At 39.2% G+C, this 22,301-nt stretch overlaps 1 protein-coding gene across 1 annotated transcript; it reads right to left on the bottom strand.

Annotated features, from left to right (window-relative positions):
- Positions 1-1,970: 1,970 nt before the first annotated feature.
- dbh (dopamine beta-hydroxylase (dopamine beta-monooxygenase)) lies at positions 1,971-21,225 on the bottom strand. Its single transcript, XM_031758783.2, has 12 exons — positions 20,488-21,225; positions 17,109-17,255; positions 13,825-14,082; positions 13,274-13,450; positions 9,034-9,136; positions 8,073-8,239; positions 7,783-7,926; positions 5,936-5,974; positions 5,483-5,542; positions 5,135-5,262; positions 4,706-4,865; positions 1,971-2,546 (listed from the first exon to the last, which is right to left on the bottom strand). Exons 1-12 carry the CDS (start codon positions 20,854-20,856, stop codon positions 2,454-2,456), a joined length of 1,845 nt encoding a protein of 614 aa, XP_031614643.1. The 5' UTR covers positions 20,857-21,225; the 3' UTR covers positions 1,971-2,453.
- Positions 21,226-22,301: the final 1,076 nt, after the last annotated feature.

Below are 22,301 nucleotides of genomic sequence, written 5' to 3' on the forward strand. Positions count from 1 at the left end.
TGTGTGTGTGTGTGTGTGTGTGTGTGTGTGTGTGTGTGTGTGTGTGTGTGTGTGTGTGTGTGTGTGTGTGTGTGTGTGTGTGTGTGTGTGCGCGCGTTGTCTACAAGGGATATTTGGATGTTTTTATTTGTGGGAAGGTCTTTTGAAAAAGCTAATCAGGCTCAAGAGAAAACTATCCTTTATTAGAAGTACTTTAACCTCCTAAGACCCGAACTCTTCCACAGCATGCATTTTTAATTTCTCTTTGATATTTGGGCATATTGGGGCCCGATGAATGTAAAAACAAAGAATTTCCAGATTTTTTTTTTTTTTTTTACCTTATTTTTGTTTTTAAGAAAAATGAGAGCCACATATGAGGATATTCATTTAAAATTTTGATAGAACAGTAGCAGTATAATGTCCTCGTAAGTGGATATCAGGCCCATGTAGAGCAAAATTGAGTATTTTGGTCAAAATAACCAAAAATGTGATGTCCACATATGTGGACGCCAGGTCCTAGGAGGTTAATATTAATGGCGGTGTTAATTCGACCTTTTACTTGGTTATACTAATACTCTGTAATGGGGAGTAAAAGTATTCTCATAACAATACAGACATTTACAGAGAATACAATAACTGTTTGTGCTGATAATGATGACAAAATCCAGAGGCTTTTTTTATGTTTGTTCTCTAAATCTGAAGCAGACATCCTGGGAGAGAAAGGAAGGCAAAAAAACAAAACAAAAAAACACCCAAAGGCACGACATACCAGGGAAACAAGACACTAATGAAGTAGAATAACAGAAGACAACAGTTTTCAGAAAGCGGTTTTGGGAAAAGATCTCCTTTGTCTTCTGCTCTGTCCCCTCATGGTCATGGCATTTTGTGTTAATGTACCGCCTTTTGTTCTTTAACAGATAGAGGCTTGCTAAATAAGGCGAGGTGTTAATTTATGCATAGGTAAACCTCTCATTTCATCTTTGCTGTGATTGCTTAATATTTAAATTTGAAACTAATATCTTAGGGTAAGAAAGTAGCGAGTAAGGCAAGACATGACTTTATAGATGTCATGCTGGGAAAAATCAAGTCGTTGGTGAATACCTTCGCTTATATAGATTTTTTTTTTTTAAGACTAAAAGCTCTGAAAAAACAAAGAAACAAAAAAGCCCAACTTAGTATCTTTAATGTAGGTGCTGTTTTTTAGTTATAATTATTCTTTGTGTTTACACAAGTATCTAAATCTGGTTTGACACTCATAAGACAATGTTTTGTTTACACTAACTTACACTAATACACTTCAAGTCCAGCACACACACTGTGAACAGCCCAAAAAAAGGTGTCTAAATAATGGAAGGCATTTGTATGTGTGTTTCCTGCTTCTCCCGCCGATGTTTGTTGAAACCGGTTCAGCACGAAATGTTTACTAATGTGGAATGATTCATTGATTCTGCTCACAAGGCCATTAATCGTTGCAATGGTTGTTCTCAGGAGCAGTCTAGGTTAATAACGAGATTTATGTGGGAAATTTGAAACACGCTGATAAAACACTGCAGCTCTTTTATCACGTTGTAGGTAGAGTTTCTGTTTCTTTTGTTTGTTTGGTTTTTTTCGCTTCTTCTTCCTGTAATATGATTAAACACTGAAAACCTCTCGATGGAAAACCGGCTTGTTGTTAAAACTGACCTTGTTATTCGATGTTTGGATGTATATTTGGACTGTGCGTTTATTATTAATGCTTAGAGAGAAAAACTTGACCAGTTTAAAATGAATAAAAAATGAGAGGTGGAAAGATGTGGCGGCCAGTCAAATTATAAAGCAAATGTTAACCCTCATTCATTTCTTCTGTCCAACGCGATTTGTGTATTAATAAATGTCTATTGAACATTCAACACTTTGTGACCTTCATTATTCATGCATCCGTTTTCTTTAACTAAGGAAAGGATAAAAATGTGTTTATTTTTAATTATTTTTATTTAATTTCTTGCCTTTGAATAACGCTCAAGTCACTTATTATGCTGTGTTTAGTACAGATTGTAATTATTCACCAAATGACATCATGTTTCCTGCCCAAATGTTTTAAGTTGGTCAACAGGATCACAGGGAACAAACATGTAGATGTGTTATGTCTCTGCACAAACGTAACATGTCTGTTGATAACAGCTACAAAAAAACTGCCAGCATTATTTTAATTTAGTTTGATACCTGCCAATCCCAATTTGTAGAGTTTTAAATGGTTTCAATGGGGAAAAAATATGATTGTTGCTAACAGAATTTATACGTACTAACAATAACACAGACTGCAGGAATTTATATAAGTATATAGTTACAGCAAGTAGATAACAAACACATAAAAACCAAGGCAAACTGAATAAAATTGTGGGAACTTGTTTGGCTTTCCACTCTTGAGGTCTCCCTTTTCCTTGGGCTGAAACATCCTGCGAACCCCCTGCTGCTCACATTGAAGGAGTAAGGCATCAGTTGGTGCGAAGCGTGCCTCGCTTACAGGTGTACTGAGGTTTTTTAAGGACAGAGGTCACCGCTGGTATGGGCTGTTTGTCCCAGTCACCCTGGAAAGAGACATGATATGTTCTTAAAATCTAATGTATTGTTTAGTTCTGGGTGCTTTAAAATAATAGCCAGATGGTTTATGTCCTTGAGCTTCAGACAGATTTTATTGAAGTAATAACATTGCCGCCACTGTCACACATTCCTCAAATTCACAAAATTATGAAAAGCACTTGAAGCTTTGGGACATAGCTTTAAGACTGAAAATGCTAAATAATGTTAAGCTAAACAGTTCACAAATGCACAGTGACCATTTACAGGAAACACTGTGACTATGTACTATTACTTTTCAGAAAAAGCAGCTGGTGTGACTATCTGATACATTTAAATGCGTTCAGTGGCCTTTAACTACATCTTGCTATTATCGGGTCATAAGAGAAGGCCATGGTCAGCAGAAATACTCAGATAGGCTGTTGCATTTAAATGATGCCCAGTTGGTACAAAAGGGCCCAAAGTGTGCCAAGAAAACATCCCCCACACCATTAGACTACTACCATCCTGAACCACTGATACAAGGCAGAATGGATCCATGTTTTCATGTTTGTATCAGCAGAAATTGAGACCTGTCAGACCAGGCAACATGTTTCCAATCTTCTTTTGTCCACTTATGGTGAGTCTGAATGAACTGCAGCCTCAATTTCGTGCTTTACAGTAGCTCACCTGTTTCATGATTCAGTGTGTCGTGTATTCAGAGATGCTCTTTTGCATGTCTTTTTTGTAAGTGGTTAACAAGTGGTCATCTCAGCCATACCATTTTCTGTAAACCCAAGTGATGGTTGTGTGGAAAAATCCCAGTAGGTTGGCAATTCCTGAAATACTCAGACCAGCAACAAGTATGCCAAGTTTAAAGAGTAATTTGTGTTCTGTATGTAATGCCTTGCACAGTGCCTAAAGCAGGTAGAGCCCGCTGTTGAGCCTTGGTTTTTCTCTGTTGAGCTTCACATGTTTGCTTCATGTTTTGTTAAAAACAAAACTTGGATATTTTGCATGAGCTCATCCCTAAATTGGCTCCATTGCTCATTGTCTCTTGCAAAGTTTTCAAGTGCCAAACAACATCTGCTGTATGTACTCTGCCATACAGAGTGCTGGCAGCTCAAATACTAAAACAGTGAGCCTGACAATAAGTGCAATTGTTGAATTACTGGGTTAATTTCACTCATTACGGATTCCATGAAAAAAAAAAATCTTGAACACAGTTTTGCCCTCCAGTGGTGGCACCATTACTGAAATATGCCAGATAAAAAGTTGTCAAACTAGGTAAAGAAGAGACAGATAGATGTACAGATATACCTTATTTCTAGAGAGACAGAACTGATAATACTTCCGTGTTTTAAATCATAAGATTAGATACCAAAATGCAACTGGTGCCATTTTTCCAAAGTTGCTAACCACAGTATATTCGCTGACGGGGCTACCGACTACTGCTATAAGAATATAGATAATAATTTGAGAACATCAGATGTAGAGCATCTGTGTTATTGACACATTATTTTTCTGGATCACAGGCAAGTGACTTTCATTACTAGAGCACAAGGTTTTCATTTTGATGTGAAAGTTTTGCAGATGCTACTGACAAAATGTGGGGATTTTTCAGGTAAAAAAATTCAATCAACAGCTTTGGCCTTAATGGATTAACTAAATGAATCCTCACAGCAGACAGATTCTCTGTACATTTACCTGATTCAAAACTGTAGCTGTGTACCTTGTGGGTTTCTTTCATAAGCAGCCCTGATTTTATCCTGGATTTTTATGAGACGTATTTGTCCTGAATTTTAAATTATGTGCTGTTTCCAAACCTTGATCACCTAAAATCCGTTTATCCTTACTTGTCTTAGTCATGCTCTTTTCGTGTATCCACCGAAACGCTGCAGTATGGTATATGTAACTGCTTTTCACTAACTGCACAAGTTAAGTTAAACTTCAAGGCTAAAGCAAAATTTCTGACAGAAAACCTTGATCGAGGCTTCTTCACAGTTTGTAATTGATTTATTCTCTCTGATCCAAACAGCTTGTGTGCATCTGAGTTGATTTTACAAGTTAACAAGCTGTCTGTTCAGCTGCTCTGACTCACTGTCCCACTGATGTCTGCTTTTGAACTGGCCTAATTGGTGGCTTGGCAGTCTATTGTAGCGGGTGTATGTGTGCGTGACTGGGGACTTACAGGAAAGAGGCTTGCAGTCGACTGATTGCAGTGCATCGAGATGGGGGCTGTGTTAAAAAGCGAGTCCAGCACTTCTCCGGTGAATTCATCCCACTCTAGTTGAGAAAACTGCTCCGTCACACTAACCTCACCACACACACACTGGTCATTTCCATGGAACCTGCGGGGAAGGAGGGTAGGATGGAGAGGGGGAAGAGAGATTTGAAGGAAAGTCAATAAAAGAAGGAGGCAGAGCGAGATTGAGAAAGGATTAGGAATCTGAGTTATCAGGACACAGTTTTACTTTTGGACAATGTAATCACCACGCGTCCCCAGGAGGAGATGAATGCTGAGAACAAAAACGGCTTAGTCACATGTGAGAGGAAGAGGGAAGGGAGAAAGAGTAGCTAATCATTTTAGAGAGTGGGAAATGTTGTGTGCCTGCACTACCTGTTAATGAAGCTAAAATATTTCTGCAGGTATCCTTGGTCAACGTGGCTCTTGCAGAGCTCCAGCTGGGTACGGGGGTAGTAGTGAATGTAGTTGACACACATTTCCTCCATGATGCCAAAACCACCCTGAGGAGACAAAGATATTTTAGACAGTGAAGATATAGTACACAGAGCAGATACAGGGTTGCCAAGACAGCGAGAACAAAAGAAATACGTTGAGTTTTGAAGGAGAAAGATGGAAGGAGATTAAAGAAGCTGCTCGTGGTTACCCCTCTGTTATTCACAATGATCGGGGTGAAATCCGGTAACAAGAAAAGAGTTTATATATTCAGAGTGCGCTGCTCACCACTGTAGGCTCGCTCCTATCTTCTGTGTTATAAGTACACTTTGTTATAAGTACGTCACCCTGTGGGATTAAGCACAGATATGAAGACATTCCACCACATTTTATATTTAGCAAACAACACTGATGATACTTTAAGATTACTGCCAGAAAATCATTCATGTAGGAGATACAGTGTCCAGTCAGAGCTCTGCTGCTGCTATTCCCAAGAGATGGGCCAAACTGCCTATTCCTGTTGCACTTCTGTTTAAACGCTTTCTACAGTAGTAAGCTACTCTAATTAAAAACTTCATAGGCGAAGGGGAAATCATATCTACAGGGCTCTAGCATTAAAAAAAAGCAATTTTGGAAGACAGTAATCAGAATCTATTCGTAGAACAAGCACAGTAGTGAAGTAAACGTGTTATTGCCTTTTGTAATTTCTGTTGAAAATGCAGCCATTAGTTGGATACTTACAGGCAAAATGTTCACCATTTTCCTAAGAACTCGGATTGTCTGTATGAACACAAAGACAAAAAGAAAGACAAAAATAGACTTTTTCAAAATTAATAATAAGTCCTGCAAGAAGCTTCTGGGTTTAAGAAGCTTCTGGGGCGTAAGTGATGACGTGATGGTGAATGGGTGTTTGTCTTTCTGTGTTATCCCAACAATAGATTGGTGTTATAACCTCAAAAGCAGCCTGCTGTTCAACCTATGACAGGGGTAGGATAGTCCCCTGGATGGATGGATACATGCATGGATGGATGTATTGATAAAAGAGTTCACATTTTTCTACTGCAAAATGCAGTACTCTGCATAGCATCTTAATTTTAGGTATAACTGGATACTTTGTGTACAGCACAAATGCAGTAAGAAAAACCCGTGGCTGCTTTCCTTGGAGGCACCTTTCACAGTTATTAGCTTTCTCTGTTAAAAGGTCTATTAGCTTGACTGAGACTGGTTTGATGCGGTTCTTATTGCTCAATAAGGCTGCAGGTGAAACTTAATCGGACATCAGCAGCAGCTGGACATTTTATTTGAGAGTCTGTGTCCAGCTGTGTGTCTGTATTTGCCTCAGGATAGTGTGCATAAATAAAACACAGCAGATGTCGACAACTGATTAGATGTTTAGTTGATAGTTGGCAGGTCTTTGCATATAAGGCATTATATAAGGCATCCATCTATTACCTGACCTGCTCCTTCGCTCATTCATCAATGCTTTTCTCTACTATAAAGCCTGAAATGGAGACAAACTGTGTCTCTTTGCTGCTGCAAAGCTCCTGTAAAGGGACCTATTCAAAACCAGGATGCTGCTGAAGCTGAAGACTACATCACTATCTAGTGACGTCAATACTGATGTCAGTGCTTATACAAGGTTGCTGGTGGTCTTTAGATGTATAAAAATGTTAAGTGTCCTAAGTGTGAGCTTCTCTTTCGCTCCTGTTTTTTGGACAGGAGTGATGTCTGACCTTCATCACTAGATACGCTGGGTTTTTTTTAAGAATCTTTTTCAGTTACATATTGACTCTATTTTGAAATAGTTTTTCTAAAGCACATGTCAAAACTTGTTGAGCCTTTGCTCCCCAAAAATAAAAAGCTACCCGATGCCTACAGCCAGTTAACCCAACCTTCATGTTTTGGACTGTGGGTGGAGCAGGCACAGGGACGATGTGCAATACTTTTATACTGAAAGATTTCAGCTGATCAGTAAGTTGGAACTCAGACTCTTGCTGAGAGACAGGAGTGCTAATTTGTACACCACTGTGCCACCCAATGTGTCCCAAGTACTTTTTAATATTAAACCCAACATGTTATTAACCGGCCAGTGAAAATATACTCTAAGAGTATGTGATTTATTCCTGTTTGAATAGAACATTATTAAATTACTCAGCATTAACCACTGAAATTGGCAGGTAAATGATCGAATGATGAAGAAGTACTCTGATTGACTCACAAACACTTTGTGTACGTCATTAACAACATGCATGATCACATATTTATTTGCATTTTTAGCTGTTTTTCGCCTCTCTAGCTTGTCTGTGTATCTCATGGCCTGTGTATAGTATACATGGGTCACTTTACCGTAGTCCAATCAGACTTTAAGGCGGTAAAACAGCTACTTTTTTTATTTAAAAAGTTGGAGAAAGTAGTAAAAGGGTAGAAAAAGACTCTGGTTTAATTTACCAAATAGTTGTTGTGAATAAGCTTTGAAACACACATCTCTTTGAGATCTAAAATAAAGGCCACCTTAACCCAGTCTAATATAAGACACGGTGTGCAAAGGTGGAGTTCCTCTGCGTAAACAGAGCCCTTCTATCTCCCACCTGGTAGTGTGTACTGAAATGCTGGTCTTCCTGTACCACCTCCAGCTCTTTGCCTCCCCTCACCAAAATCGTCCTCACCCCACGCCCCGCCAAGTGGGTGTGCAGCTGGGAAGCAAATACATAGATTCCACCTGAAGGCAAAGCCTGGGTAGACAGAGAAAGAGTCAAGCTCCAACTAAAACTTTTTTACCATAGAGACAAAGAGAAAAAACTTGGGAAAAGAAAGACCTGTCAGCCAAAATATTCCCCCAGCATTTTAACTATAAATAATGAAGTAAATCTGTACACACTGTTTGGGTACACTTGGAGGTGCAGTATCCACTGAGGTAAAAGGTGTGTTGTTTAGGTGGGATAGCCATTACAGGAGTGTAAACGAGGCCCAGCTCCATGATCCCTGCATCGTAGCGCCTCAGGCTCGGGGTGTAATACAGTCGTATCCCTGATGAGTCACGCCGGCCTGCGTGAAGAATATTCAAATATTAGAACACATTTAGCATATCTTAAGTTAACTACTTAGCTTCAGATCATTTTAAAACATTTGATAGCCAGAATATCCTTGTATTATACCAGACTAAGAATACACATAATTAAAAAATAAGGAATTTATTTCAGGTGCTGTTTGTGTGCTACAGCTACAGATCTTGGAAGGAGAGTAACAGAAACATAAAAAGAGGATTGGGTAAGGTCTAGTTAAAATGTAATTATATACAGTAATATGTAGTATGTATGTTTGGCCCTGGTAAATATGACTCCTCCTATTTTCTGTCAACTGTTTAGACAACACAGTATAACAACCTCTAAAACACTTGCTATGTGCAATTTGTTAGCATAAGATATTAAAAGGTGATCTTGGCGATATTTCTGAAATTAATTTAATAATTCAAGAGGAACCCTCTTGGTCCAGGACCTTGAATGTTGAATGTCATCCTCCACCCCTCGCTTCCTTGTTTCCTGTTATTGATGACCTGCGGTTTCTAAATTATTTTAAACCGCAGAAATACTGTATTATAAGAGCCAGGGCTGAAAAAGTAAGGAATACTTGCAAGATATATGTGTATTTCAAGGTTTGATTGGGATAAGGAAGACAAAGTGGGTCTGCACTGACAGAGTTCAAGACAGGCCTGTGGATCTTGGAGAGAGATACTGCACAGAGAGTCCTGCTGTTGTTGTGTGTGTGTGTCAAAGAAAGTGAAAAACATTCTTAGAGGCGCGCGCCTGAAGTTTGCATGTTCACATATATACTGTATGTACCGGATATAAGGAGAGGGTTGTGGTAATGGACCTCCAGACGGAGGAATCTTGAGGAGCCTGGTCCACCCATAGCCAAGCCTGCATCAGGGGGATAGTAGAAAGCCTGCAAATACACACATATTTATGATTTTATGCACAGTTTTTTTTTAAGATCATATCACAGGTTTTTTTTCACATATCGTACAACAGGACAAAAACATTTTCAGGTTTACTTTAATAATTTTTTATATGCTTGCAATATATTGTTCCATCTATCCATAAGCATCACTCTTCTGTCCTCTTAACTCCAACATCATTGTGAAGTTTGCGGACGACACTACAGTGGTGGGTCTTATCACCATCGGTGATGAGACGGCCTACAGGGAGGAGGTCAGCGCCCTGACCCACTGGTGTCAAGACAACCATCTCACCCTCAACGTCGCAAAGACAAAGGAGTTGATAGTGGACTTCCGGAGGTGCAGAGGAGTACACACCCATCATCACCATCAACGGCGCGCTGTGGAGAGAGTGAGCAGCTTCCGCTTCCTTGGTGTACATCTGGCTGAGGATCTCACATGGTCAGTACACATAAACAAAACAGTGAAGAAGGCGCAGCAGCGCCTCTTCTTTCTCAGGAGACTGAAAAGATTCGGCATGAGCCCCGCATCCTCAGGACCTTCTATCGCTGTGCCATTGAGAGCATCCTCACTGGATGCATCACCACCTGGTATGGCAACAGCACCGCTTACAACCGCAAAGCTCTCCAGAGAGTAGTGCGGTGTGCTGAACGGATAATTGGAGGTGAGCTTCCTCCCTCCAAGACATCTACAGGAAGCGGTGCCTGAGGAAAGCGGGGAGGATCATCAAGGACTCCAGTCACCCCAGCCACAAACTGTTCAGACTACTTCCATCAGGAAGGAGGTTCTGCAGCATCCGGTCCCGAACCAGCAGACTGAGAGACAGCTTTTTCCACCAGGCCATCAGACTGCTGAACACGTCATAGACACCTCACCCTCACTACTGGAACTTCAACATTATGCACTCCATACTGTACATTAATGCCACTGTTTTGCACATACCAACCTCTGTATATTTATATATCTTATTTTATTGTTTACTTTATTTCATTTGTAAAACATGTATATACACACTATATACACACTCACACACACACACACGTGAAAAACATATTTAGTATACACATTCAGTAATGTATATACCTTTATATATGGTACATATATTTATTACTTTTTAGATCAGCCATTTTTATATTTTGCTTGTTGCACGTTATTGTATTTTGCACAACTCTGTTGCTTGTGAAGCTCGCACACAAGAATTTCACTCGCATGTACTGTACCAGTGTACCTGCACATGTGACGTGACAATAAAGGTGATTTGATTTGATTTGATTTGATGTGATCGCTTCGTCAAAGCAAGCTCTCCTTGTCCTGCTCAATAGAATTCTCGCTGAAGCCCGTAAAGAAAAAGGGATATCTGTGCACAACCAAGTACATAGTTTAAATCTGTAAATTAATTTACCTAGCACAGGCTACTACAGACTTTTTTTTGTCATGTCATGTATAATTATGGCTCAAATCATGTGTATCTATATTTTTCTTATAAAAAAAAAAAAAAAAATTTTTACAAAAGAGGAAAAAAATACTACAAATAAAAAAGGCTGTATTCTTCGGGATCATATCATAGCCACTGCCTTCATTGATTCCACAGAGAAATCCACGTTAAGCTTTAATCTTGCTCTCATGTCATAACATTAAATCCTCTGAAACATGTCCCTTGCACACAAACGCACCTTTTTCTTCGGTGCTATTCTCCCTTTTTGCATTCTGATAGTGTCATACATTATTGTTTTTCTTCTCTTCAGAACTTCCTCCACTCTATTTTTCTCTTTTTCTCTTGTTTTGCAAGGCCACGTTTCCCTTCTGATGCGGTGCCGAGGAGAATGAAACAACACTATTAAGAGGTGATGAAAGAGGCCTGAATATTTCCCACCTAATCTTGTCTCCACAGCTCACAGCTCACAGAAGGCATCCTGCTTGTTTTTGTTTAGCTGGCAGATAATCCAATCGGAGAGGGGCCAGGCTGCCTGTGATACAGTGGGGAGTAGTGCAGAGAAATATGTTGACAGCCTCACTATTCCTTGTCCGCTTTGCTTCTTGTGGCCAGCAGTAGGCTACCGAAGTATGGTAGATTAATAGCTGATAGATGACCGACTGACTATGTAGCTGACTAATTCATAACAAGCTTCACCTCCCCTGTTTATGGGAGGTCCTTTCAAAAATGTAAACCTCCCAAAGAAAACGACACAAATCGTGGAACCTGGTTAAAAATAAAACAAACTGGCGATCTGGTGATGTTTTATCACTGCTATGCAATCTTTTAGTGACTTTCAGAGGTAATAAGGACATGACTCCAAAATTCTGCAACCAGATGCCACAAAGAAAGCTTGTAAAATGTTATAATTATTATTAGATTTCACTACATAATAATTAAAGACAAATGAAAAGCTTAATGGCATTAAAGAAGCTGATTTACGCTCATTTGTAACTCTGTATTTTTATACTTGGTGTTTGTGGGATTCATAGTTCAGTCCTTATTTATCTTATACTGGACCTTACATCATCCCCTTTAGTTCCTCTACTGTCTGAAACCAGACAGTTTAGCTGTCCTCGGATTGGGGGCCCCATCTCTTAAAGCCCCCCTTTTTTCTGATTGGCTGCACCTCGAAAACACCTGGTGCTTTTCTATTTTCTCGTACTTCTTCCTTCTGATGGGGCTGTGCACTGGGACTGCCACAAGTACAATCCTTGACAATCACCACAATGTCTGGTTGATTGGCCAGAAACTGCTTGTCTGTCTGGAAATCAGAGTCCCACAGGACCTTAGCCCTGTTGTTCTCAGCCACCTTTGGTGGTGCCTCCCATTGATGTTCCTGTACACAATCCCAGCCACTTACTCGTGCCTCAGTGTAAGCATCTTACATCCTGCTACTGTGTGGTGAATAGACTCTGGGGCATCTATGCACAGTATGTGGCAGACTGGTCCTTAGGGCCTGTTCTTGTGCTAGCATGATCAGAGCTCTGTACTGTCCTTTAGGCTGACATTTTGTAGCCACTAGCAGGATTTTTTTTAATGTCAGTCACTTCAGTTAGTGGTACATCTTATGCAGGGACTTAGTCCTCCACTATAGTTTGTCTTCCTGTTCCTCATCACTGTCTGTCTTCAGCTGCCTTTGGCACTTGGTGTACAGTGTGACCTTGGTAATGGGGGACAGCAGAGCTCTGAGCAGAACTCCTTTTTAACTTTGGTTTGTTCGCTACCAAACCTCAAACTTTTTAGGTGCTAAATGTTCCACACTGACTTCTTTGTTCTGAAGCAGCTGTCTTCTTCAGCTGGCAATGAATTTGTTGGAGGTAAAAAACTGTGGACAGGGAAGTGAAAGCAATGAGAAAAAAAAAGGCAAGCAAGTTTTCGTAGAGGGGAGGCAAGCCTCAGAATAAGGTAGCAGTTTTGTGAGTTTTGTGATTGAAAAGAAAAACAAATCACTAACAACAAGAATCTAAGTACTGTTTGGGTTGCATCTGTATTTTTCTGCTTCTTAAAAAGCCATCCCAACCCATGTTCTCTAGTAGCAAACACTTGGAGAATTCAGCCTCACAATGATAGGAAGAGCCAGCGTTAAAGGATAGAAAAGTGGCACTGCTATAAACGACTCAGCAAGCCAAGTTATTCCTGTTTCAACTTTTCTGACACCTTCTCCTTACCTCCTCCCTGCAGTTTTAATTTGTGTCTCCTATGACGATATTTGTGCTTCCATGTAAGCATGTTTATGAATATTTCTGTGTGAGTGTGCATCCCACATGCAGACTGTCTCCAAGCTCTTAATAGATATGTGCTGCGTGTGGGCTCATCTATACAAGATTTTATGCTGGCAATTCTAGGCTTGGATATCACTTGCGTAGGAGTTTTTGTTTATCTCCTATTATAGGTACAAGCATTGGACCAAAAACTTTCCCAACTCTGTGTTTCAATTAAGCACTTGCTATATGTATTGAAAAAAAACTTTTTTTTAATAACGTTTATGTGGGTGCATGTCTTTTTTTGAATTATTGTCACTTTGTGGCTTATCTATTTTACAGATTGATGACATTTGGGTTAGGAATTTAAGCTTATTTGTATTTCATACTGAGGCAAGGTAATGTAATTCAGACAGGAGTAGGAAGGTCAGTATTTCCCATCATACCTCAGCCCCCATAGCCCATGCAGCTAGCACGTGTCGGCAAAAGTTGAGCTTTTTCGGCTTCATTTTGTCATCACAGGAGCCGCTGTACCCTGGAACTGCGGGGATATCCGGAGAACACTCAAACACTTCTATGTGATGCACGATGGCCTCGTTCCCTGGAGTTATCACTGACTCATACTGAAAGAAAAAGAGAAAATGTATATGTATTTTTATTGCTGCAAGACATGTCAATCTTGCTATGGCAGGAAGTCACAGGCTGAAATGTATCCGTTTCTTTCTGCTGTCATGTAACATTAAAGGCATTGTGTTCCTATATGTGCCGAGGATTTCTTAGTAATCTATATCACTAAAAATGCCTGTGAAAAGGGTCATTTTTTGTGTTGACGCATCTGATTTGTGGCCATGCTGATATTTTGTTTGATCTAGCTTGTAAACATGGAGAATAACGGCTGCCTGTGCACCATCATCTGAAACACCCCCTCAGCTGTGTGTAAAAAGACTCTTCGCTGGATATTTCTATTTTTAGAAGCTTTTTTTCCTTTCTTTTTTACCATAACAATGTGGTTCTTGGGCAAATTTTCCGGCAGGTTGTGGATGTAGCACCAGTAGGTGGTCTCTTGATTTGGTATGCTGACATTTGGTGCCACTACATCTAACATTTGTACGTCTGGAGGCAGGGTAGGTGGCGGCGTGTCGGGACGCAACATCAGGACTCTCTGTACGCCTGTGCGGATCTCGGACAGGTTCAGCTTCTCCAGTGAGGCAAGTGGTTTATCCAAGAAGCCGTAGATGATGTGCACAGTCCCCTCCTGACAAATTAGAGCAATCACAAAAGAAAGAGTGTTCAATGGCCACAATAGGAGAATATGAACCTCCATGATGTGCATTTAACTTAAGAGTCCCTTCATTTTTATTACGCTTTAATGCCTTCTGAGGCAAGCACAGCAAACTTTTCATTATGTTGTCATAGTGATGAGCCTTGCTTTGCTGCATCTGACTTAAAAATCTAATGTGGTGCCATGGAAACTATAATCATTCTAATGTTCATTCCATAATTCAGAGTATTTTATATTCACACCTTAAATTAATCAGTTTCATTGCCGTTTTTTGAATGAGGAAACACAGCAATGAAAATACTGCAAAAGTGCAGGCATGTGCACACACATGCACATAGGCACTCTCTCATTAACATGCACAGTGCAAAGACAATGTGTCACATTGATGCGCTAACTCAACTACTTTCTGTCTGACACTCATGATTTTTCCTCCTTCTCATCACCTTCTTGTTATTTTGGCTTGAGGCCAAAACCAGCAAGTAAAATCGTGCTGTAGTTCAGTCAGACATGATCTGTGTAGCACCTTGTCATACAGATTATTGCAATTCAAAGTGATTTAGAGGTGAAAAATCAAAAAGACAGCAAAAAGATAAACACGACAGTCCTGGAGTTACAGTAATTTATTTTTCGCCTTAGTCAATAAAGTTAATTAAACAAACAAAAACAAAATGTGTGCTCTCGGAACAAAAGCCAGCACAACGCCCTTAATTTGAAAGATCATTTAAAACACTTCCTGGATTTAAATTGTTTTTGTTTAGAGTGCTCCTTAGAGGGGATACATATAAATTAAAAAAATATATAGAAGAGCTTAGAGGCACTGTCTTTTAAACAATATTTAAAATGCATTTATTCTTACAGCATAGCCGTGTTCAACCTTAAATAAAAAACTCAAGTAAGTTTCAACAGGGAGTTGAACAGATTTCATTGAAGCAATGATTCTTTTCTGGCATTGTTCCACAGACAGGAATTTTCTTCTTTTGTGGTATCCTACAGTGTGGTTAAGATGGTGTCTAGCCATGAGTCACTGCCTTTTTAAAACCTTGTTTGTCATTTAAAATGCTTTTATAGTATGTGCAATCAGTTGTGTGTTGCTTAAGAATTTTGATAAGAATTACAGATGTTTTGGCCTAAATTGATGTCTTTGTCCAAGTTTCATAATCTCCAGTCTTCCAGAAATGCAAGATTCCTATTGGTGGCTCCTCAGTGTGAAAGAGCCAGTGTTTTCAGTGAAACCTGTTTAACTATCTGTTGCTGGCTTGCTGAAAACCACTGGGAGGTTTTTTCAGTTTGAACAACACCCATAACTATGGGGTTCTTCAGTAATAGGTAACTTACCTGCTCATTTCCTAACTGAGTTTATCTGATCACTTCTTATTTAAGGCCTGCACTAGTTTTCCTCCATTCACCTTTACGTGGGGGAGCAGTTCAGATTTAGCAGTTTGTAAGATAAATTGTTGCTTTGGGGAGTTTTATGCATTTATTTATTCACTGCATTCTAGTGGGATAGCCGTGATGATAACCAGCCTCTCATTCTGAAAACTGTAATTAACAGTGTGAGCAATATTTTAATAATCTGTTGGTGTTAAAAGGAAAGCAAAAGGGAGAAAAAACCCTGCACCATCAAATTCATAAATAAACCACCTGAAGAAAGAGCCTCTTACTACACTGAAAAAAAGGGATTGGCCAACTCTTGGATTTACGTAAACATCTTGCGTGTATTTAACATAAGTGCCTCATGCTTTAAAGTTAAGTGTAACTATATAGTGTAGAAACTACATGATATGCAGAGAGGCTAGATTAAATTGTTCATATCATGTTCGAGTGAAGTAAGTCAATAACTTTCAGTCTCGTACGCTTTGGATCGTGGTTTCAGGAAGGCATCCATCTCAGTCAAATCGAGCAAATTGGGTGGTTGTTACATTAAAAAAAGTCTAACTTGTAATTTAAACACAATAATATCATGTTTCTATAAACGTAATTAAATCATGAAGGATCTGTACGAAATTCAACAACTTAATTTGTTCTTGTTGAGATGGCATGATACAATCTAGTAAGAGTGGTTAGTTGCTGAACTCATGAAATTCACAAGATCGCACGAGATGTCAAACTGCAGGAAAATCACTGGAGTTATAAGAGGCAGACAATTACACACACACAGCACGTGTATGCTATCGCTATTTATTGTGGTTTAACCTGTCAAGGACAAAAACGTACAAAAAAATTCTGCATCAAGCCTTGAAATCATAGCTTTCCTACTTTTGTTAGGTCTGGATTGGTGGCATGGTGGTTAGTGCTGTTGCTTCACAGTAAAAAGATCCTGGGTTCAAATCCACAATCTGGCTAGTTTGCACTGGTTTCTCTCTGGGTATTCTGGTTTCTTCCCACAGTTAAAAGTCATGCAGTTGTTAGAGTTAGGTTAACTGGTGATTCTAAATTACCTGTCAATGTAAGTGCAAATGGTTGTTTGTGATAGACTTGTGAGTTGTCCAGGGTGTACCCTGCCTTGTAACCTATCACTTCAGGGTTATTTCCCAGCCCCCCTGCAACCAGGATAAAGACAGGAGGATGGTAGTTGTTTAGATCCATTCAATTTTTATGGTAACCAGGATCTAGACTTTGTTGAACATTATATAATATGAAGACAACATGTAGTATTTAAGTGACCAAGTAGTATTGGGGTAAAAGTTATTGAATAGTGTTGAAATAAAATGACAAAATTGTGAAGGATTAAAATATTCCAAGAGCTCAACTTACTTCATCTAAACATGTTTCAATCGCGTTTTATGAACACAAAATGCACAGGTTTATTGAATATGAAAAAGTTGTGTTGATTGAACTCAGTTGTTTAAGTTTCTGCCAAAGCAAAACATTTGTGTGCAACCAATGTCCACTATTGAATCAAGTAAATCCAACATGGCCTTTTTTTCAGTGTAGGTTTCTCCTGAGTACCAGAGCTGTAAAGAGCAGTGACATACACTAGGAATATAAACTCTTCACACCTCTATGACGTAGTCTCTGGGATCGCAGGTACTGAATGGTCTTTTGAAGAGCAGGTAATATCCTTCAGCTTTCTGTTTAGCTTCAATCAGGTCGTAGTCTTGTTGGCTGTCTAGTGATACATGACCCTTGCTGTCACTCCAAGCATCCTGCAGGAGAAGACAGAATAAGTCTGGTTAGGTTTTGAATAACACGCAATAAATAGCAAAGCAAAACATTTGAGAACACAGTGATAAGTTCGAGTCAACACGGAACAACCTATTCTTAACTGAGGGTTTGAGTCTAGTAATTAAGGGAAACAACTCATTCTCATTTTAAAAGACATACCGAGGCTACATTTTTTCAGGGAATTTCATTATTCTGCCATTAATGAACACATTTCGGGAGAATTACAGGTGTGTGCAAAGCATATAGCTGCTTGTTTCTTAAGTGGTGAAAAAGTTACATCTAGGAGAAAAATACTGGAGTTGTTTGGCAAGTAATTATAATCCAGTTAGAGAAATCATTGAAAGTGTGCCAGTTTGTGTTGTAAAACCATCCAAGCCTGGTGTACACGATATTCTACTTCTCTGCCAGGAGGCTTTGCAGCAGCTCAGCTCGGTCTTTCCACTTCTGTTATGTTTCTCACATTCATACCTGGCCAGAATAGCACCTAAGATCTCTTTCTTTATTTCCGTCTCCCTCTCTGTCGCTCTTATATAACTGTTCTGCACACACTTCATAGACTTTAGAGCCAGCAATTCTGAAAACATACAGTATGTACAAATCAGGGGGAAAATGTTCACATTAAACAATATGTGCTATGTATGCATGTACAGAATTCACAAGCTGTGACCTCTACAGATGGCTGAGACACAGAGTTATACAACTATTTTAAAAAGTGTTGAAGCCACAGTTTATGTGTTCCCTAATCTTTTTTTTAATTTTTTAATTTTTTTATTTTTTTTAAAGGAATCTCCACTGGACTCTCATGCCTGCAGAAACAACGTGTGAATGAGTGGAGAAATCTTTTGTCCCTGCCTTCTGAAAAAGCACATATCAGTGTACAAGTTATAATAGAGGTCTTTCAGTCCTGGGTCACATAATAAACATGTTGGTAAATGCCGTGGGTAAAATTAATGCTGATTTTCAGGGTTTTTTTCCTAGCATCATATAAAGAAATTAAGACTTGAGAGTTTTGCACAGTGCTTTAACCAAAGATTTATAGCTTTTTTTTTAGCTGCTGAATGCTGCAGTGTGCGCACAAGGTAGTGAACAACTCTTTCTAACATCCTTTTTTCCCCCTGAGCAGGTAGGTGGGCTTTTAGAGCTTTCATCCAAGTGCAGGTGAGAATGATCCTACACAAGGAATGAGAGTAAACAAAAAACAAGATAAAATTTCAGAACAGACAACCAAAGAATGAGATGCTTGATACAGATGAAGAGATATTGAGACTAAACTGATAATTCTCTGTAGTTTTATCATTACCAAGGACTCTTTACACATCGTCATCTGGTACAGACCATTATGAATTTTTAAAAATTGTTTATATTTGCTTTACTAATCTTGAAAAAAAAAACTACCGGTACTTGCATTTGTTTTATGTTATTTAATGTTACTATATCTTCTATAGCAGCTGTAAATGCCTTTGCATTAACAGCTACTCATAACTGTCATACTGCTGGACCCACAAGTTTTCAGTTCTGTGGACTTTAAATTCTTATTTATTATGTTTTTTAGTTTTTTTTTTTAATTTCTTATTATTGTCTTTCTTTTAGCTTTGTTAAGTTCTATTGTGTGTTTATTTCATCTTCCACACACACTGCTGTGAAGATCATAGCAGAGATTTTTTTTTTCATCAATCTGAAGTCCAGAGTTTCTGAGTTCCTGATTGTACAGAAATGGTTCAAGCTTGAGTAGCCAGTCACTGAAAAGTGTGTGAATATATGTGCGTGCGTGCGTGTGTGTGTGTGTGTGTGTGTGTGTGTGTGTGTGTGTGTGTGTGTGTGTGTGTGTGTGTGTGTGTGCCTGAGAGGGAGCGAGAAAGAGAGGGAGGGAGGGAGACAGTGGAGCAGCAGTGACCTTTCTTCTGTGGGTAATTTTGGCCTCCTGAGGGAAGAACGATGGAACTGGAGAAGAAAGAAAGTCAGACAGGAGGCAATCGATTGAACAAGAAAAGACTTACAATGATGCGAGTGTTACGTGTAGATTGTAGATGCTTTTAAAAGGTGGGAATGCTGGATATTGAGATTTATGGAAATATTTCAGAATTAAATGAAGGCATATCTTTGAAATTAAGTATAAATGATACAAATTGTTTAACTTTTACACTACTCCTTATTAATTCATAAACATTCTTATTACATGTATCCTCCTTTTAAACTGGACAATTCCGTGTCAAGATCCAGAAGCATGCAGCTTGTTGATATACATGTAAAATAAATGTATTGTACTTAAAAAAAAATTTCATCTTATTGAAGGAAATAAGAAAATATTCTGTAATAGATATGGATTATTGGAACGTATTTACACCACATGTGTTGCCTGTAGCTGAAGTGATATTCCATATTTTGATAATGACACCACTTCATGTTTTTGCTGTTTTTGGTCTGCCTTTCAGGCTTTTGTGATCCTCCTATTGTAAATATTGCTTGGTGGTATAAAAATAGGTTCTTTGAGCTGCCATTCCAACATTTAACAGCCAATCAGGTATAAGTACCTTAGACTCTGTTCTCATGTTACTATTATAAAATATTAAAGAAAGAAATCTAAAGGAGAAGGAATGAGAATTTAAACACATTCTGGTGCTTTTGTTAATATTTCCACACAAACTCTTTAGGAATACTAAAAGAGTGGGGAAAAGTGTAGATCAAAACAGTTTTATAGCTATGTATATTATTTTTAAGGACAGCGTATTTGAGAAAAAGTTTTTTTTGTTTTGTTTTTTTTTTTGTTTTAAAGGCTCAAGTCTGGCAAAAAGAAAATGAGGTAATATACATACACATCTTAATCAGCACAGGATTCAACTTTGATATGCTAATATCTGCTAATAATTCCCAGATGAATTTCAGCTATTAGTGCCGTTTGAGTGATTTCCAATTAGCGCAGACCGCCTGCATCCTTTGTGACTATGTGATCATGAAGCACACCATCCGCCAGCTCCTTCTGCAAAAACACCAATCTCACACTCCAAGGACCACAGGCAGATGATTTCTGAGAAAGAGGAAAATCTCACCTCTTTAAGGACTTTCGTGTAATCCTTGAGCATTTATGAATATGACAAGCTAACTTGCAATACAAATTGGCAAAGGGAGCATGATAGACTCTTTTACCTACTAAAATTAAAGTCCTTTTGACAGAGTCTTATGAAGATAAAATACACACATCTAGGGTTTACTTACTCCAAAGTAGCTCTGGGTTCCAGAGTCCCACAGCACCAACAGGTCAGCATTGGTCAGCTCTCCCCGATCGGACATCCCCAGGACCACTCCATGTCTGAGCTCTGCAACCCTCAGCTCCATGTAAATCTCCTGGTTGGTGTAGCTGACATTCCAAGCCAGCTGGAGCTCCCCACGTGGATCAAGGGGCACACGGAAAGGCATGGGGAGAGGTGGGAGAAGGCGAGAGGGGTTTGGTTTAAGGCTGGACACTTCAACAGCATTGTTGGGTGCCTGGTAAGAAGCCACCAAGATGACCATTAGAGCAGCCAGGGCAGTAAAATACATGATGGTTATGTCCTGAAGGCGAAGGTTTTTATTGAAGATCCTCATCCCCAACGACAGATCGTAATGAGCTTCAGTGAAACAGCGATCAGAGTCTCTCAGGTTTTCTTTCCACTTCTATTTCTTTTCTTTCTCTTTAGCCAAAGTTGAACTGGAGTTCAATCCAAAATGTTTTGTGGAAACTTTTTCTCCAGAGCTGTAAAATTCTCCAAACTCAAAACGTTCACTGTGTTTCTCTTCTTTGCATTCTGGCCACAGCAGAATCCCTTTCAGTGGTCGTTTGGGGGTTGTTTATGTTTTTTTCTTCACATGTTTTCTATCCTCTCAGGGTCTCATTTTCTGAAAAGTTTGACTTTCTTTTAAAAACCACCAGTTTCCCAGTGTTTAGGTTTCTCTGTCTCCAAGCCTTTTTGGGTATTGTCTTTGAGCAACTGCCCGGTCTCTGTCTGTCTCATCCACCTCTCTGGTTTTTAAGAGACTCCTCCCTAGTGATTTGTCTGTTTTTATCCAGCCTAATAGTATTACATTTGTTGAGGAAAATTGGATTGTGTTCTTTAGGCCCTGGGGTCAACCATGATTCTGCACATCTGCCAGACCCTAATTGATCCAAATTCAACCATGGACATTATCAGCGACAATCAGCTTCAGCTAACCAAACTTTATTGCTGACTCCATCTTTGTCATTTTGTCTTTTTGCTCAGTAAACGTGTATCATATTTAAATTTTATTTTATACCTAGCTTTTTGGGTATTTAAAAAGCAGATTTAGGGGGCAGCAAACGGTTCGGGAGGAGTAAATAAGGCATTAACTTATTAGGCCCATTCCTTAAGCCACTGCCTGAGGCTGCAGAAGACCTAATCAAGCTGTCAATTATGGGCTTCAAAAGCAGAAAGGACATGGTTTTAAAGGTTAGTAAAGTCCCTGCGGAAACCTGTTTGTGTGTCGTGTATGTCTGTGTTTGCATGTGGCAAAACAGAGGACATATTGTAAGAATAAAAGACTGCTATCACGGTGTTTCTACCTTCTGCATATATTTGAGTATTTTTGCATCAGATAAGGAAATAATGGATTGATATTTGAGAAGGATTGTCAGGCTAGCTGGAAGTTCCTGTTGGCAAGATTTATAGGAAAATGCCAGGCACATATTCCCCTTATACATGACCTTTTACATTTCAACAAGCCACTGGTGAGCTATACGGGTGTACTCCAGAACCCAGTGGTATACTTTCAGGTTTCATGTACAGGTGCACACTTCTGACTATATGCACCGAAACAATACAAAAAATATGAAAGTAGTGACTTTCAGTCTGGTTTCCAGCCATTCGGATGGATGGGCATTTTACAGGAAATGCAATTTCTGTTTCACATTGGTTCAGCACACGTCTATCTTTTCTATAGACGTAATTAAATCACTTCCAGGTTTCCCTAAATATCAGGGGCTAGTTGTCTTCAATCAATATGCAGATTTTGTGTATTCAATATTGCACATGATG

This window comes from Oreochromis aureus, linkage group 7 (assembly GCF_013358895.1).
Source record: "Oreochromis aureus strain Israel breed Guangdong linkage group 7, ZZ_aureus, whole genome shotgun sequence".
In the NCBI taxonomy this organism is placed as follows: Eukaryota; Metazoa; Chordata; class Actinopteri; order Cichliformes; family Cichlidae; genus Oreochromis; species Oreochromis aureus.